At 42.3% G+C, this 20095-nt stretch overlaps 1 protein-coding gene across 3 annotated transcripts in view; it reads right to left on the reverse strand.

The window, feature by feature from the left end:
- EBF1 (EBF transcription factor 1) overlaps nt 1–20095 on the reverse strand; it is a gene marked incomplete at its 5' end in the record, with an annotated part of 391651 nt that overhangs the window by 80783 nt on the left and 290773 nt on the right. For all 3 annotated transcript variants that reach the window (XM_081090864.1, XM_081090863.1, XM_081090862.1), the window contains one exon: nt 665–791. In XM_081090864.1, the coding sequence (XP_080946990.1) occupies nt 665–791 (127 nt within the window). The remainder of the gene's footprint in view (nt 1–664; nt 792–20095) is intronic.

Raw genomic sequence — 20095 nt, forward strand, 5'->3', positions numbered from 1 at the left:
GGTATCCACTTTGCACAGCACAATCCAAAGATCTCTGAAAGTGCACAGTGGGCACTCAGACCATGCACTTGGTGTATTTCCATAGAGAACCTGCCTGCTTCTCTCCACTGATGGGAGGGAAATCACCTCCCACCTGTAACCCTAGCTTCTTACCACGAGGCAGATCCGCATGCCAACTGCAGCTTACAGGGAAACAAAGCACCAACCCAGAAGGCAACGTGCAAACTACCAACTGTCTACAGTACAAAAGCTGTGCCCAGATTAGACGAAAGTTGCACTGTTCTTTAAAGCACATCCGACTCCCTAAAGCAAGCCAACACCAGCACGGATGGTGTATGATCCAGAGAGACTCAGGATTGTCTAGGGCCCCTCCCCCTTCCTTTATTTCTCATTCTGCTTCTTGAGGAATCCAACCCATTATTTTGATGGATCCTGTCATTCAACATGGCCATCCAGGTGAATTCATAATAATTAATAATAATAATAATAATAATAATAATAATAGCAGCAACTCATTTGGTCATGCATATGGTGAAATAGAGAAAGAAAACAGTTCTTAACAGAAACTAGAGTTCAAAAAAAATACACACTTATACATACAAGATCAAGTGAAAGACCCACGAGGCCAAGGCAGCTCCGTGCTCACCCCTGCAGTGGTTCTTACCTGTGTAAATGAACCTTCCCGGAGTCCCTTTGCAGAACTGTTTGGATTTGTAGGACAGTGTGACTTCTACAACGCCAGGGATGTGCCGAGGAGGGGTCTGCACGCGGATGGCATGGGGGGTGATCAACTAGGGGAGACATTTGGGAGAAAAAAAATGTCATTGCAATATGGAAAGGACTCATATTTGCAACTCTGCTATCAGCTCTCAATAAACAAAGCTTTAAAACACATAATGAACCTGTCAGTGTTTAAATACAATCTCGAAGGAGCCTAAATAAAAGACACGGACAACAATATTTACAAGTGCTCAGAGGACAGCCATAACAAGTTTATCGGAGTTTTCCTACACGGCAGGCACTGTGCTTCCTGGTTTGCAGAGTGAACCTGGCCTCATGAAATGATTTATCTACACCAGGATATCCTTTGGAAAATCTCTGTTTAAAGCAGACACCCCACTCAGAGCTGGGCTCTGTCGTGTCTCTCCAGAAGTTGGTGGGCCTGGTATTTGAACTGAGCCCTTAAACATGTGGAAAGCACAGAGGTAGGAAATCACTGGGCCAAGGCACTCTGATTAGCTGCAGAGCACACTATGAAATGCCCCTAAAGACCATTTGGTGCATTAACTACCAGAGGCACAATCAAAGGGCTTTAACCTGCCTCCCTGGAATAGTTTATGGATCTGGCAGAACTAAGGACTGTCCATAAAAGGGAAATGTAAGGTTGGGGAGGGGCCTGCAGAATGATCACTGGTCCATTATACAATGCCACGTGCACAACGAGAAAGCTCGTTTCTGAACCCTGTTGGCAATCAGATTTCACCGCGAAGCAGAATTTATTTTTTATTGCTCTTTATCTTTGTTTATATAACTGAAATGTTATTAGTGGCCATAAAACTGGCATTATCTGGTTCTTTGAAAAATCCAGCCCTGGTATTTGACGGGCTGACGTCTGATGGTGCTGGATTCTATATATTCCCTCTCTGTGGTATCTGCCATTGCCCACTTCTTCACTTCTCTCACATTCATTTAGCTCAAATATTTGTGGAACTGAGTCTGTCTACTATGGGTTAGTACTTCAGTTTGTACCAACGTATTTGTGTGCTGTCCTTATGGGTATAACCTAGAAAGGGCTTTTGTTTTAATGTGTAAGCCAGGCCCAATCCAAATGTTTGCCCCAAGAATCCCAGGTGACACCATGAGAATCAAGGTGACACCCATGAATACCAGCCAGTGGGTCCTGCCTGAGTCCACTGTCCTAACACAGAGTCCTGGGGGAACATGTGGGGGAAGTGGATATTGCTGACATCCACAGTAACTTCTGTCAAATGCTCTTTCTTGAGAAATAAAGAAAAGGCTATTGGCACAAAAATCATAAAATGATTAGAAAGGCCTGTCTGCTTCCACAGTGTGGAGCTTTAGCTCAGTGGCTGGAGTCACACAAGGTACTGCAGTAAACCCCCTGGATGCTGAGTCCACTGCCATGGCCCCGTGTTTGGATGGCAAAGGGTTTACCCGGAAAAGGCACAAAACACTATTGACTTCAAGTTTCATTCTTTTCATATTGAAATTCTTCCCAAGTGCACATTATGCTTTATAAAATAAGCAGTAACTAGAGTTTCTATCATATTAAAAGTGTGTATCGTTGAACTCAGCCCTGAGAAATCAAGGTCTTCATTCGGAATACCCCTTTTTACTAGTATATATACTGTGATATAGAAAATCCTTCAGTGACTTCTGAGGTTATAAGAGGCTGTTTCCCCCATACCAAATGGTACCCGGTAGCTTTGGTTTTAAACTTAGTTCTATTTTATTCAGTCTCTTTGTTTCCTCCTGGTGTCCCTTGTACCTTCTAATCTGCTGTTCTTATTTATAAGCATTGAAATCAGGAAATCAAGTTTATTATTATACAGAGAATATGAGAAAGAAAGAGGCTCTACAGGGCGGTAAAAGATGATCTTCCAAAATCAAGTGCACGTTTAATCTGTTGTTCAGACAGTGTCTTTGCAGTGTTAGGAATTAATACTCATTGAGGGTCCTAGGCGGTATCTATTACACTCCTGAGGATTTTACATCTAAACATTAATTTGGCCAGAGCAATGGCTTTTATTATTATCCTTTTTTTTCAGATGTGAAAACAGAATTTTAAAATGGTTAAGTTGCTTGTATAAGATCATCCTCATTAGGGCAAAAAGTGACAATGATATAGTTCAAAAACCACAGTGGTAAATACTATCTACCCATACAGAAGAAATTGTCCATATGGAAACTTTTAAAAAGCAGTAACAAACTCAAATTTTTCAGATCCAAAGACTGTGTGTGTATGTATTTCTATCCTTATGCTATATCTATTTTTCAATTACTCCCTGATCCTCGGCTGTGCTTTTGATGGTTAAAGTCGCCATATTGTTATATTCCAAATAGGTGGTATGCTTCTATTTTTAAGAATTACTTAGAATGTCGAGTAACGTTAAATCACAATAATACTTAGGAGGACTTCCAGCCAGTTAGAAAATCCTTCACCTCCCCTCTCTTTATTCCAGGAAAAGTATTTTTAAATACGGAAAGACATTAGTAAATAGATGAGTGAAGAAGTCTTTTTTTAAGTATGGGGACTTATATTACCTAATAGAGGCCCAATGCATGAAATTCGTGCAAGGGGCTCGCCCCCGCCTCAGCGGAGGCTGGCTCTGGCTCAGCCCCACCAGCTGCCTCCCTGCCTCTGCCTCAGCCCCCACCCGCCGCCTGCCTGCCTCTGCTTCGGCCCCTGCCTGCCGCAGCTTTGTCCTGAAGGTCGTCCAGAAGGTCATCCAGAAGGATGTCCAAAAGGATATCTGGTCTAATTAGCATATTATGCTTTTATTATTATAGATGTGCTGCTACACTGAGGAATAAAATTTATGGGATTTTTTTAATTGATTAGATATGACAGTGATGACTCTACTGATTTGAGAGTAGGGTGTTAGCATAAAGCATTAGGCTCAGAGAACTGCACACATTTTCACATGTAATTTCATTTTCAGTTCTAGTCAATTGCCCCAACTAAAGCAGAGATTTCTTCTAGAAATCACTAAGCTTCACAAATGAGGCAAAATATGAATCATCATTAGAAAATGAATTCACTGGTGTTTTTCTTTCTGTGGATGTTAGTCTGGGAACAGTCTCTGGCATTGACACATGATATTGATGGCTTACAGAGGGAAAATATTTTATCTGACTTCTATCCATTTGAAAACATAGGCTTATTTACTAATAACTCCAAAAATCATAGAATTTATTTCTCAAAGGAATGCTAGTAATCATTTAAAACTAACACTCTCATTGCAACACCTAAGGACACAAACATTCAAAAAAGTCCAGTGGCTTCAAAAATTGACCCAACAACATCTCAGGGGAAGGACGGGGTCTGGATCTGGAAGTCTAGACCCAAAGATCACACACACACACACACACACACACACACACACACACACACACACATTCCGGAATAAATTTCCTTCATCGTTCCAACCTGGTTGAACTAAGGTAGTCACTCTCAGCAACAGAAGGAGGAAGGGCTCGAGTAAATCTAAATTTTCCAAACTTCTATCATTAAAATACCACTTTCTCAGTTTTGCCATATCTGTATGTCACTTATACAATTATGTACTTAAAAAATTGATTACCTTTTTGTTTAAAAATTTTTTTTTTAAAAAAAGGAAACTTTCTATCACTACTGTAACTAAAAAACTGGTATCCTCTGCCAAAATAAGGAGGTATTCTAGACGGTAATCTTAAAGTTAATTTGATGTTGTTAAATTCTAGCTGAATCATGTTGACAACCTGGAGTTTACTGAAAATAGAAAGTAGTTAGTGTGAGGTGTGACAGACTTATATGCCCCAACTGAGACCTTCTCTATTAACATAAACCCAAAGGATTCAATGAGAAACAAATGAAGAATGGCTTTCTCACCATGTGATTCAGTTCTATTTTATGTCTGTGTCAAATCCAAAACTGTCTCCTGTACTGCCTGGGACACATGATGCATACTTTGGGAAATACTGTTCTAAGTGATTAGAGAACAGAGTCACTCCTTTAACTGAACTTCCTTAAATTACAAATCAAATGAGTTGTGCTAAAAATAAGCATTCTCTTGAAACTCTGTAGCATCTGACACTACTTTCTCCCATCTTGGAAGTCTCCACTGTGACACTAATTATAAGATATACGACTTGCAGTGTGTCTAATGGTTACCAAAGCACTTGCACAGCCACTATCTCTGAAACCCATCCTTGTGGGATATGTATTCCAGATGAGAAATTTGATGGCTGGGCAAGTTAACCAAAATTATTTAAAACACCAGGAAGGAAACCAATCTCTTACGCCTGCAAATAAGTGTTTTCCAGACCGCATCTCTTATTCATAGGCTCCTGTGTTCCTCATTTTCAAACTTTTCCTTTCTGCCAACTTCTTAATTGGAGAACTGTCACAATTTTTGTTCTATATTTTCCTCTGTTTTTAGTTGCCTAACACTTCTTGAGTTCACACACCGACTCAACCACCTCAGCTAAACTCACTTCTAAATCTCCACCTGTAGCTTTGACCTCTTTGGCTAAGCACCAAACCTTGATGAGCAACAGTAACAGAATCTCCCCAAACATGTCTAATTGCCCCCTCAATTTCAAGGTGACCCAAGCTAAATTTATCATCTTACTACCTGTCAATGTATTTCTCGCCTCTGTGCTCACGTTCACATGTAAGGGAATGCTATCCTTTGAAACACCCAAAATAGAAAACTTGAGATCATATTTATTTCTCCTCCCTTCAGTTTTCCTTTTAGCCATGTTGATTCCCTCCTCTCCCCTCCCCTCCCCCTCCCCCGTCCCTGACACACACACACACACCTGAACACCACCGGCTCTACTTCTTCACTGTCTCCTATTCAGTTTATTACCATTTCTCACTCAGACTATTTTCTAAATATTCTCCCTCTATTTCTATTTTCTCCTCCAGAATTATCTTCAAAGACAACCTCATCATGCCACTCCCTGACTCAAACTCTCAGCTGCCTCAACTGCCCCATTGACAAATTCCAAACTCCCTGGAATAATATTCAGAGTGCTCCTAGACCTGACATCCATCCCCCTTTCTAGTCTTACTTCCCATGTTGCCTTTGGACATTCTGGAAAGTATGGCATGTGGATACATAAAAATATCAATCCTTGCCTGACACCTTTGTTTTGTCCATGCTATGCCTTGCCTAAACACCCCCCTACTCATCAAAGTATCAAGAGAGGTACCACTAGATGGTAAAGTTATGGGTCATTTAATTTTCCTCTGCATACCTCTCTGAGTTCACTAACTTCTCAGCAATAAGAATTCATTAACATTGTAATCAGAAGAAATCATTTTAAAATGTCCCATTACAATGAAGGAAACACACATGGTCTCTGCAAGGCCCCAGGAGACGCTGCCTGGCCAAGCTCCTTGTCTGCTGAGCATTTTCTTCTCCACACTCAGAGCACAAGAGCAGAAGTATCCCATGGGGCTGGGCCAGGTGAGGCACATCGCTAAGACCTCTGGGTGCAAAGTGAAGCTATTGTGGCTGTGAGAGAAATGGAACATGAGAGAGGGGGCCCCCGGTGGATAGCGCCTGTCCTCAACAGAAGTGCAAGAAACAGGAGAGAGGAACTTTTCTCTTTTCTATGAATGCACAGAAGAGTGTGTGTGTGTGTGTGTGTGTGTGTGTGTGTGTGTGTGTGTGTGTGACAGGGCGGGGGGGGGGCGGGGCAGGAGGGAGGGAGGGGGAGGGTGTATGGAGGTGGATGCACAACTCCAAAAGAGACAGTCTGCAAAGTCTGGCAGCCCAGAGAGGAGCATGGGAGAGGACAAAAGCCTCTTGCAGAAGTGTGACCTGCATGGAGGTAAATGGGAGTGCCTAGCATTTTTAAATACCTGTTAATGAACATATGTAGAATTCTGGGGGAAAGGGCAATTGGGAACTACTTCCTTCTCTGAGAGCCAGTGGCACGCACTATCTCTAACCCTCTAGCACACACTGAATGGGCGGTGGTGATGACCTCCACTGTGACTTCTGCAGCAATGGCCTTTTGCTGTCTTCTAATTATGTGCCAAGTACTGTGTGAAGCTGCTTCAGTGACTACTGTTCTCTAGTATGAGGGGCAGGTATGGGCATTAGCTAATGAGTTTCAGGCGAGTTAAGAAATATGCTCAGGGAACCAATCAGAAGTGGCAAGCCTGCCTGACCGATAACCGACCATACTTATACTACCAAGGCTGTCCCTCCCCAATATTGTCTGTTGCTTTTCCATAATTGCTGGTTTGTGTGCTTTCCCCCCTAGCTCTACCCCTGAGAGGGCAGACTGGGTCCTCAGCTTCTCCTACATCTTCAAAGATTCTGTCTGGGAACATAGTAGGTCCTAAAAAAAAAAAAAAAAAAAAAATCCTTCTCATGGGTGAGAGGCTAGCTGAGAATGAGTTCTTAGCAAAACAAAAGAGCCATTCCAAGATAAGCCTTTATGCATGTTTTCCAACCAGTGGGTCTATATGAAATAAATGCAAATTGAAGTTCCAAGCCACAAAGCCAAAAGAATAACTGGGATTACTAGAAAGCACACCAGTGATTTTTCATTACTGGCCTTAGGATTTAATATTTTAGCCTTAATCACTTTCAACACGAAAAAGTTATTTTTTTCAAAAAGTCCAAAACAAGCAAAGACTTACAGAGAAGAGGTAAAATGAAGGAAAAGTTTCTTCTCTGGTAAAAGTTAACACTAATGACTAGAAAAAGCCTAAAGTGCTCCCTGGTAGGGTGAGTTTTAGGTGTTACCCATCCAAAGTCCTGGGTTCTAAGGTGTGCTGGCCCACTCACCCACTGTCACCCTCGGTGCCTCAGTTTACTCATCTCATTACTGCCCCAGCCTATCTGCGCTGTGGGAATACTTACAATAATATGAAAGATGCTTTGTGTTTGGGAAGAGCTCTTTGGGGATCCTAAAGCACTTTCCAGATTAATTTTTTAATTTATGTATTAATAATTCTCACAGCATTCTCCCTCCTCCTCAATTAGGATAATAATATCCATCTCTTTTGAGATAGGCAGGGGGTGCTGAGTGCTGGACATGAAGCAGACACTTAACTAAGGAAACCATAACATACCAGCATAATTAAAGCTTCAGAACCAAATCATCCAAGGATTTTTAAAGAGACAAGACAGTGGTAGTGAGCGAACAAGAACACTGATTTTCTCTTCACTCTGGAACATTCATGTTTCTGTAGTTAAAGACAGCATTTAAAAAAAAATTATCTTCGGGAGTTCCTGAAGGAAGCTGAAATATGAAAAGTATATATTCATGGAGACTGTCCTGGCTGAACCTCCGTATTATATCTCTGTTTCCCCCGAAGTGGATATGACATAAATCAGGGGACACCAGCTTTTCTGAGGCCCTCGGTATATTCTGGTTTGCTCCCTAATCAGACTTCTCTGGGTTTCATAACACAGATTTTTTTGTTCCCAAGAACTGCCTGTCTCAAAGGCAGTCTATGATTTCTCAGGGAACGTGAGAGAACGCCAGTGGAGGCAGTTACTGTTTCACAAACATTCTGGTTTCCCTTTGTCCTTTCAACAACATAAATTTAAACCAATGTTTAGCAAAATATGTTGGGTTACATGAATTCCCAGAGATAAACTCTATGGATGAATGTCAGAGGAGACTGTTGAACATAAAGTCTCAGGGACTGAGTTAAATGAGGAATTTGAAAGCTAGCTTTGAGTAGTTAGCAGAATTTCTTATAACTGTCTGGAATCCCTCTCATATGGACATAGACACAGATACAGAGTACGGAGGTGTAGATATATCTTCCTATCTTATTGTCTGTGTCCCACAACTAGAATATAAGCCCATTAGGATATAAACTTTGTCTTGATTTCACTATGGTGTTTCCAGTTTTACCAGTACCTGGTACTAGTAGACACTCAATAAACACAGGGTGGGACAAAAGTAGGTTTACAGTTGTGAGTACGCGAAGCACAGGGTTCATTCTTTTATTATTATTTATTAATCATACTTTCCATACAAACAACTGTAAACCCCCTTTTGCCCCACCCTGTACTTGTTGAAATGCTGAATGAATAAATTCCATGATGCCATTAACCACCCCTAATAATTAGGATAAAGATTCAATGAAGTCCCTTATCAACCTACAAAAAGAAATAATCAATACCACCCCATTCAAAAATCTTGTTACTAAAGAAAGAAAAAAATCATTTTACTTCATCTCCACAAACTTCCTGGCAGCCTCCATAAGCATTTGCAAAAACATACCACCCAATTCTTCTTACCAAATAAACTACCCAGGCCCCTAAGTCAATGCAGTTAACAGTACAAAACAAAACAGCAACAAGATCATCTTTCAAAATAACAGCTTTGGGGGAGGGGGGGGGGTGCGGGGAGCTAAAGGGAATACATTATACTTCAACTACCTTTGGTTTTGTGGGTTGATTTATTTATTTATTTTTTTTTTTTGGTAATTTATTTTTTAAATAAACTTTCTCCAGCTCTCTTCCCAGGACGTAAATCTCGAGCCAATTGGGCCCATTAAAGACTGGAACCCATCCTGACCATCTGGGAGCTGGAGAAGCGCTGTGAGTTCCTGAGGTCCGCAGTATTCCAGGAGGAGGGACTGGACCCGGCAACGCCAGGCCCTGTGGTCTGAAACAGCACAATGAGCTCTTTCTCAAGGCTTGTTTTTCTAAGTTCAGTCAAGAAGGGACATCATTCCTTAATCGCGCCTGGCTTAGGGTCCTGGGCTCCTGCTTGTTTGTTTGGAAATTAAAATATAAAAGAAAGAAAAAACAAAGCCGGATACATTTATGGAAGAGGCTGAATGTTTGTTAACAATGTTGGCGGTTTGTGGGCCGAATCTTTGCCTATGGAATTAGGAAAGAAAACTCTAAGAACCAAAAGGCTGACAGATGGGGAAGCAGGGAATTAATTCACCTTTCAGCAAGACTTGTAGGGTCTTTCAAAGCTCTAAGAGAAAGACATCAAAATACTAAACAGAGACTCATTCTAACTTGTTTTGTGTGTGGTTTAGTTCATATGTGCATACTGCGTACATTATACTTGCATATATATTCAGTAATTCCTCGTTTAACACGCCCCTTCAGGAAGTGAGCAGCACAGGAAACCAAAGCCAAACCCCTCTGAATACTGTGCCATCCCAACTGCTCTCGCTGGAAGCTGTACATGGATGCATCACACACGTCACTGTTAGAGAGAACACAGTGATGACTCGGGGCCCCTGTCATTGTGAGCCGTCATTAATGTGCTCCAGAGGAATCAAGTTCTTCATCTGCTTTTTAGGTTGCTCCATTTCTGCCCTAGACACTAAGCTGTCACCTCTGCTGTCCCCGAACCTGCTTCTAACCACCTGCCTCTAGCTCATTCCTTTGCTATGAGCTGGGCAAAAAGATAACATAGTTTGTTAGAAATTACTGTTTTGGTTACCCTAAAGTCTTTTATTTTATGTGTTTACTTTTTTTGCTGATTTCTGATGTCATGTTGAATTTGGGAGGGTTAAGGTCATTGTCACACTCTTCTCTGGATAAATGAGGTTTCACTACATTTATATATATATATATATATAAATTTATTTATATATATATAATAATAAATAAATATATATATAAATAAATAAATATACATTTATATATATGTGTGTATATATATATATACATATATATATGTGTGTGTATATATATATATATATATATATATATACACACACACACATATACACTAGAGGCCCGGTGCACAAAAAATTTGTGCATGGGGGGGTGTCCCTCAGCCCAGCCTGTGCCCTCTCACCGTCTGGGACCCTTCAGGGGATGACCACCAGCTGGTTTAGGCCCGCTCCCCGGGGGATTGGACCTAAGCTGGCAATCAGACATCCCTCTGGTAGCCCGGGAGCCCTCAGGGGATGTCCACTTGCCAGTGGAGAGCAGGTCTAAGCTGCAGTCTGACATCCTTAGTGCTGCTGAGGAGGCAGGAGAGGCTCCCACCACCACCGCTGTACTGACAGCCATCAGCCTGGCTTGTGGCTGAGCAGAGCTCCCCCTGTGGGAGTGCACTGACCAGCAGGGGGCAGCTTCTGCATTGAGTGTCTGCCCCCTGGTGGTCAGTGTGTGTCATAGTGACCAGTCGTTCTCAGTCTTTCTGCTGTTAGGGTCAGTTTGCATATTACCCTTTTATTATATAGGATAGAGGCCTGGTGCATGGGTGGGGGCCAGCTGGTTTGCCCTTCAGGGTGGGGGTCCCCACTGGGGTGCCACTGGGGTGCCTGGCCAGCCTGGGTGAGGAGGTGATGGCTGTTTTCAGGCTGGCCATACCACCTTTAGGGTGGGGGTCCCCACTGGGGTGCCTGGCCAGTCTGGGTGAAGGGCTGAGGGCTGTTTTCAGGCTGGCCAAGCCTCCCCAGCGACTGAAGCTCCCAGCCTCTCCTTTTTTTCTTTTTTTTTTCTGGGATTTATTTACCTTCTATAATTGAAACTTTGTAGCCTGGAGTGGAGCTCAGAGCCAGCCAGGGCGGGTGGGAGGGAAAGCCTCCTGTGCTCCAGCTCCGTGGCCACAGCCAGCTGAAAGCAGGTATCTGGGGTTTATTTAGCTTCTATAATTGAAACTTTGTTGCTTTGAGTGTAGCTTAGAGCAGGCGACGGCAGGCGGGGAACCTTGGCTTCCTCCATCACTGAAGCAAGCAAGTCTACTGCTCGTTCCAGCTCCGTGGCTGCCGACCGCCATCTTGGTTGGCAGTTAATTTGCATATCTCGCTGATTAGCTAATGGGAGGCATAGTGAAGGTATGGTCAATTACCATGTTTGTCTATTATTAGGTAAGATATATATATATATATATATATATTTTATTGAGTTTTTACAGAGAGGAAGGGAGAGTGATAGAGAGTTAGAAAGATCGATGACAGAGAAACATCGATTTAGCTGCCTCCATACACTACCCATTGGGGATGTACCCGCAACCAAGTTACATGCCCTTGACCGGAATCGAACCTGGGACCCTTCATTCTGCAGGCTGACGCTCTATCCACTGAGCTAAACTGGTTAGGGCCACTACATTCTTATTAAATGGTAACAGTTGGCTCTGGAGTCAGGTGGATTTGGGTTCAAGTTGAGGCTTTGCAAATTATCAGCTGTGGGCCCTTGGAAAGTCATTCAACCCCTACCTCTCTAACCTTTAGTTTCATTATCTGGGAAGGGATGTGGGGTAGGGAAAAGGGGCCAGCTATATAATTAGTGTTATTATAAGGATTAATTGATATAATGCCTGCAATGAGTTAGGAGGAGGCCCCACTGGCATCAATCATTACAAAGTGTTAGTTTTATTACTACTTAATCCTCACCATAACCAACAGATTTACATGGAGTTATTTATGTGCAGTCTTATTGTACAACAAATATATCTAAATATAAACTACCTAACCACAAATGCATTTACAAAAACTAAACTGCAATCTGTCTGTCTGGTACTGACACTTTAGGGCATCATTGCGCACAACAGTTGCTAATGAGGAGCATTTGTTTGAATTAATTAATTGATTAATTAATATCATTCAACAATGTTTCATATAAATTTGTATAAATTAATGTCTTTGGTATGCAAGGCTCTGTGCTAGACACTGTAGGAGATTAAGCTGAATGCAGCATGGACCCTCCCTCTGAAGGAGAGAGCAGCCCTTAAATAACATTAAAGATAGAAAGTATAAGGAACCTTATATGGTCATATAGGAATTTAGAAAGAAGAGAAAGCAAAACCTGGAGCTGTGCAGGAAGACTTCACGGTCAAAAGTGATATTTTATTGAATCTTAAAGAACAGAAGACTGGGCACAGAAAGAAGGGAAAAGCATTGTGGGTGGAGAAATAAGCAAGACAAGCATGCAGAGGCGAAAACTCACTATGGGTAAAAGGAGCAGCCAACACCTCAATGTGCCTGGAGCATAAGTTAACACATTGTATGCGGGAAACGTATTTATACGTTTTACGTTTTACGTTGACTGGTAGTAGAGCGCCGGACACATATTAATATGTTTTTTATAGACTAGCGGTAGAATGCGGGTAACATATAAATACGTAAACTAAAGTTATCGTAATTTTACTGAACGTTGCCATTTGCGCAAAAAATTAGCAAAGATGGCCCGCGCCACCTGTTAGCGCGAGATAAAAACTACCCTCAAACAATGTGTTAAGATGCCTAGGGGGCAAGGATGTTGAAAAGAAAGGGCAGAGCCTTGAAGGGAGTGCCGAAATCCCAAACCAAGGAGCTTTAAGGAAAAGGAAGACAGTAAGGTTAGTTCTGACCACCAGGAGCCATTCCAGCAATTAGCACTGACCACACATCTATATATATATAAAAGCCTAAACAACCATTAGGACCAAACAACCGGAATGTCCGGTCAACCAGTCGCTATGACGTGCACTGACCACCAGGAGGCAGATGCTCAACACAGGAGCTGCCCCCTGGTGGCCAGTGAGCTCCCACAGTGGGAGCACCGCTCAGCCAGAAGCCAGGCTCACAGCTGGCAAGTGCGGCTGCTGTGGTGGGAGCCTCTCCTGCCTCCACAGCAGCACTACTGGGCAGTGGCGGCGGCAGTGGGCACAGCAGGGCCAGATGAGCAGCAGCGGAGCTGCGCCCAGCACCGGCTGGGGCTTCTCCCTGGCCACCTGCCACTTCAGCACTGCTACATCCCTCGGGGGGATGTCAGACTGCCTGGCCTGCAGGAATCAGGCCAAAACTGGCAGTCTGACATCCCCCGAGGAGTCCTGGATTACAAGAGGGTGCAGGCCAGGCTGAGGGACTCCACCCGTGCATGAATCCGTGCACTGGGCCTCTAGTATGAAATAAACACAACACTATACTGGTAACTATTTTCTTCACAGGAGTTACATGACTGTAGTCAGGTGTAAACTCTGTCTTTGATTCATGTTCAAATTAGAACCCATTACACTTCCATGGTTTCCATTTTCAAGTTATAGGCACATGCATGTACCTCCTGAATGTACCGTAAACAATGAGCTGAAAATGTCATCTTAAAGTCGTTTTTAAGTATCCCATAATTACGAATGTAGAGGATAAATTTCAAGCACCTTAGCCATTAAAAATAAAAAAATATAGACTAAAGCATTTTTAGGAATAAGGTGAGCATGGTTGTAACTGTAACCATATTAAAAAGGCCATTAGACTATTTTTAATCTGTTTTTTAATATGCTGGCTCATTCTGAAATGATTTCCCATAAAAATAAGTTGGGCTTGAAAGGTGTTTTTCAAAGTCATATTCCAAATTTAACACAACTGATTCAGGCTGCTTTTAGTCTTTAAAAATAAAATTTATAATTTTGCATTAAGAATCTTCCACTTAGTAGGTAATCAGTAAGTATAGAATCAATATAGACTTGACAACTTACATATTTAGGAAAATGTAGGTGACAATGAATTATTGTAAACCCATGCCTGTAATCAACTTTGAATTAAACTTCCACTTGTAAGCCTCAATATAGGTAAAATAAATGACATAGATATTTACATTATAACATTTTCAAATAGATGATATTTGAGAGGGTGTCCTGCTCCACCCTTCGTAATTTTCTTTTTTATTTTAATGGAATTGTTTCTCATATAAATGTGGTAGAGATAATGAGAGTTAGAGTGTCAATGCCATGTAAAATTTGGGAAGTATAAGGCAGTATGTTAATAGGAAGTATATTAAAAGCCAATGGGATACCATGAGAAGACCAGATGCGAGAGGAAGCTAAATGGGTGGGGGAGGTCGGTGCCGGGAGCACTGGGCTATAATCCCAGCATTAAGTAGCTAATGCATTCCCAGGGCAAGTCACTGTACGGCTCTGGAACCTCTTTTTCCTCACTTCCAAAATAAAGCAGCTGCCCTTGATGCCTGGGGAGGTTCCTCTAAGCCCTGAGTGTGTGACTCTCTACATGTGGTTCAGTAAAAATTGAAGGCAGATAAAAGGCCTGGGAAACTTCCAGTGGGAACATATATGAGTTGTAGCCACTCATTCTTTAAGGTCACAGAGGAACAAATACTGGGGTTTTTTTATTTACAATCCTTCCTCTGAGCTCTGTACACAAACAAGCATCAAAAGTGGAGATAGGAAAAAGGAAAGCAATCAAGAACTGCATTTAAAACCCCGTTATCCAACTTTTGGACCCAAGAAGCAAAATCGCTCCTCAGCCCCCAAATTGCCATTTACCCAACCACATTCACCCATCGGTTTCCTCCACAGTGCTCCTTGTGACTCCTCCCTACCTCTCTGGGAATGCAGTTGGAGAAAATGTTCAGCTAATTTGTGCATACGGGGATGAAATTCTGGCTTCTCCCATCTGAGCCACGTGGCCCTGGCGACCTTTAAATATCCTGTCCTACACAGTCGCATGGCCTCTAATGGCAAGTATGCACTGACTCAAACTAGATGCAAAACATGAACGAAATTCTGTTCAGAGACTCACAGCATTAAAGAATAATGGCTCTAAATGTTCCTGGTCTGATTTGAATAATACTCTGCAAATATTTCAGACGATTCCCTCACCTCCACCCCAGCCCAACCACCTCATGATTGAATTTCATGACTTTATTTAATTAACATGAAATCCAAATGCACATCCATCACCAATATATCTTGCTGAAGGTGATCCCTGCAAAAAGGCTCTGTGGTCACTAAAGTTTGGGATGTGCCATGTACTATGTTTTGGGTGTTCATAGTGCATGCCAATCTCACCAAAGCTCTGCAAAGTCTTAGACCAAGGACCGGTTGAATTATTTGACTCAATCTTTCCCAAACTTATGCAGAAAAACCTCCCTCCCTTGTCTCCCATAGGGTACCTATTGATATCTAAAGGGCTGGTATACAATATTCCATAGAACTACCTGGAAGATGAATTAAAGCAACATTGAGGTATAACTCTCAGGTTTATATCAGATACCAGAATCTGAAATGAAGAGGGGGGAAAATATTGACTAAGCACATATCAAGAGGGAGATCCAATTCTGTGGCTAATTAAATGGTTTTGATGAAGTTCAAAGAAGCCTTTTGCAAATAAACATGACAATTGCATATTGCAAGTGTGCTTGCTCTAAAAGTAGAAAACAATAGTGGAAGAAAAGAAGCCATCATCATTCACCTCAACCCCCCCTCTAACTTTGGAGGGAGCCTCAAGGGAGTCAACTCTAGACAGAAGGAATTACTAGAATTGTAGCTGATTTCAAAGAGGATTTAATCTAAGCCCCTCATTTTCAGATGGGGAAACTGAGGCCCAATGACCAACACTGACTAAAATCTGGATACTCTGACTGGACAACGGAAGGACTGCAGTTAGTATGCAGGTCTCCTGGCTGGCTCCTTGCCCACTGCTACCCCACGCAGTCTCAGCCTTTGCTGGGGTGATAGTCATCTGCAGTTCTCTGCACCCTCTGCTCCTCGCCAATCCCACCACTGTACTTTCTTTACCAGCAGCTTAAATACCTTAAACTGTATGAGTTTTCTGTGAGAGTTCAGTGATTAAATAAAAGGACTATGAGAGCCTCAATTGTCTAGCACAGAGACCCACCCATATGTAACAGGAAGCTTGACTGGTTATTCGAACAGCCTACTTCTGGCTACACCACTCTCTCTGCCTTCTAGAACCTTGCCTCAAATTTGCAACTGCAAATTGAACACTGGATTATATAAACATATTATGAAACTCTCTAATTTGTTTCATGGGACCAAGTTGTTTTTCCAAATGACACGCCAGCTTCCACAAGCCTAATTTTAATCACCCATAGTACCTAGCCCAGAGCTAGACACGTAGAGGCAAGCCAGCCAGTACTAATTGTTGAGAAATTACAGGAATTCAGAAAGAGATACTAAAATAATGATTATATTTACAAACTGGTAGCAGGAGCCCCTTCCTCCTCCAAATCACATGTTGGTGGGAAATCAAAAGCAACCAAGTACATCTCTGACCAAGAAAATACTCAACTCACATTAAAAATTAGGACGCATCCACCCTGTTGGTTTTCTTGGGTTTATGTTAGAAAGGAAGGGAGAGGTAAAGAGAGGAAGAAACATCAATGATGAGAGAAAATCACTGATGGGCTACCTGCTACCTACTGGGGATCAAGCCCACACCCAGACATGCACCCTGACCAGGAATCGAACCAAGAACTCCTAGTTTATAGGTCTATGCTCAATCACTGAGCCACACCGGCCAGTCTACAGGTTTGTGTATTTTTTAAGTCTTCTGGGGTAAGGCAAGATAAGCATAAGAATATCAATAAAATAAGCTGTTTTAAAAATGAGAGAGAGAATAAAGAAAGGGTTAGAAACAATGAAGGAAAAGTAATAAGACAGTGAACCAAACTCACAGAAAAGCCATGGAGTTCACCAAAACTTGGGGTCCCGCAGGAGGCAGCCCTGAGTTAGGAGCAATGGCGTGCCACCTTTCTTCTTCCCAACCCTCAAGAGACAGTCAGTGAGCTAAACTGAACTACTCATTTGCAAAAGATTGGGTTGGTAGGGAAAGAGCACAGATGAGGGCAAATTAAGCCAGCCCTATTTTCTGTAGCTCTTTTTAAAAATCCTTTAGCTAAAAAAGACTCAGTTGCTAATCTAAAATGTTGCCTGCCTGTCCTCACCCACAAGTCTGCTTCCTAAGGCTTTAGGCTATCCAGTGAGGAAATGGAGAAGAGATCAAAGTTTATTTATAATTAGAAGACCTCAATTTTAGAGGTGGCATGTCCTCGAGATCACATGGCCAGGGGACAAAGACTTCAGATAGATAGTGGTCTTGCTCTAGCAATGAGGTCCAAACAGGTTAACTGTTTTGCCTAAAATCACTTATGAAAACAAAGGAAAAGACTGCCTTCTGCCCCCAACACAAGGCATGTACCTTTCATAAGGATTAAATCGCCCTACCAGCCAGTGGCTTCACCACAAACATATACAACTAGAAAGTGGTAAAATCCTTGGGTCAAATTTTGGCATAAGGTAAATCATGGACGGTTAATAAGGTGAGCCCTGTAGTTGGACTGTCTAGGTTCAAATCCCATTTGATAACTAACAGCTCATTTAACTTCCCCAAGTGTCAATTCCTCATCAGTAAAATGAGAATGACATGGTATACAGATGTTATAAGACTTGCATGAGAGCCATAACAAATACTTAGTACCTGGCAAAAACTAAATGCTCAATAACCATTAAATAAAATTTGTCATGCTCTGCATTTTTCTGTAAGTTTTTCATAAATATCTTCTCTTAAATATTCACAGTATCAAGTTCTCATTCTATCCAATGGGAGCCTAGAAAAATGATCCCAAAATTGATTGATATCTTTTGCCCCTACCCAAATAAAAAGTACTTAACTACTACTATTATTACACTACTATGCCATCTGTGTGTTTTTTTCTCCTCTTTCTGTTCTTCTCCTCTCTCTCAATATTCCATTTGCTTGCTCATTAACTTGGGCTTTTATTTCCTCTGTAAAAATGTACATTGTAGCTCCAATCCCATCTCTATCACTATTGGGCTGTGTGGTGTCGGGCAGGTTTCTTAAGCCCTCTGACACTCGGTTGACTCAGTTGACTGGGAACAAGGTGGAGGCGCATGTGAATGACTTCCTGATGGGTGGAGGAACTTATTCCACAGTCAGCGTAGTGCATTTGCGCTAAGACAGGCAGGGGTGCTTTGTTTGATTGGCTTGTTTTGGCACAAGGTTTTAAATAAAGTTCAGATTAACTCACCTTATTCTCAGAGGTCAATGACACTTACTGCCTATTCTGAGCCGCACTTCTCTTCAGACCTTACACTGACTGCAGTGACATGGATAAGTAACAGAATGACGGATAGAAAGAGGTGGAGATAGAGCCCACAAGACCTGGTTCAGGCTGTGCTTGTATAGACTGCTGTCTTCAACAGGGATGAAGATACCCAGTTGGCAGTCAAACATGCCATGTATGTGATGCTTCTGATTTTACAACCCAATGGTTCTGACGGAGAATGGGCTGCAGTCGACATGGGGAACTCAATCCACCCTTCATGCCTGGGATGTTCTAACTTGGACTACAATTACTCTGGGGAACTAAGAAGACCATTCCTGATTCAGTTTTACCAGAGTTTTGATTCTCTGGCCAAGCACATGCCGTTTGCTGGCTGCATGAGAAACACAAACGGAGAGACCAGGCTGGCAAGGGGCTTGCCAGGGTGGACACTGGCAGTGAAAAGTGCACATAGAAAGCTTAAAAAGACAGGCTCGGCTTTGGAAAGATAAACATAATCAATTATCGAAGTCTGTATTCTGCTTATCTCGATGGCCCCTCTGGAGAGAAAACACACATAAAACATCTAGATGGGATAAGCAGTGGTGGGAGAACCTCTAGAAATGGAAATAGAAAATCTGAGTTCTAGCTCCAGTTGCCTACTGACTTCTTTGTATGGCCACATGCACACCACATTCACTATGTGGGCGCTGGATGGCTGCTTTCAGGTTGTGTAAGGATGTATTTCTAAGCCTCAGTATCCTTATCAAGACGAGATACATGCTAAGTAGAGTCTTTACCTCGTGGTGTAGATAGAGTGACATGATCAATGTCAAGCCCAGCACAGTGCGTAGCTCATAGTACTAGTAAATCTCAGTTAAGTTTAGTGGTTCATATGACCACTTGCAAAGTGAGTGGAACGAATGGGCCCTATATATAGTACCTTGTAGCCCTAACATTGTTTTTATTCTAAGCTTTGGTGAGGTGAAAGAGAAGGGATTAGCTGGCTGGGAAGTGTAGGCTCAGAATTTAGAAAGCAAAGGCAAGTTTGCCATGGCATCTATATAATGGTGATGTTTACAGTTTGTAATCTTGAGCTAACTTGATTATTGCTACACAAGTCAACTGGCACGTTAAAATAATGATCACAGTGCTTGGTTGCAGTCACGCACTGAGATGCCTGAGCCCTGTAAATTCCTAGGTCTGGTTCTCCCAGGTTCCCCCGGCAAATCGCTAGGTTTCTGAGTCACTGAATAAGTCAAGGACCACCTACCCCTAGATTATTACTGTCATTTGAATGGTGTTCCTTGAGGATGGGCCTACAAGAGACTCCACCTGCAAACATCCACAGATGACTCCCTTGCTAGAGTTTGGAAGAGGCTTTTCCTATAGATTTTGTGACCTCGAATCTCCTTTCTAACTGCCAATATCCAATAGACCTCCACCTCATGGCAAGCCCAACAGGACAAATGACCAAACCAAAACTCTGCCAGTGCTAATGGGTCACGGGATGGAAGTCGTTTCAGTGGAAAGGGTTGCCTCCTGGTAAGCCCAACCTATCTTGCCTAGGTTGCCGGAGTCCTGGACACTGGTGCTGGCCCACCCAGGGTGGC

This window comes from Myotis nattereri (genome assembly GCF_964212035.1).
Source record: "Myotis nattereri genome assembly, chromosome: 5".
NCBI classification, from domain to species: Eukaryota; Metazoa; Chordata; class Mammalia; order Chiroptera; family Vespertilionidae; genus Myotis; species Myotis nattereri.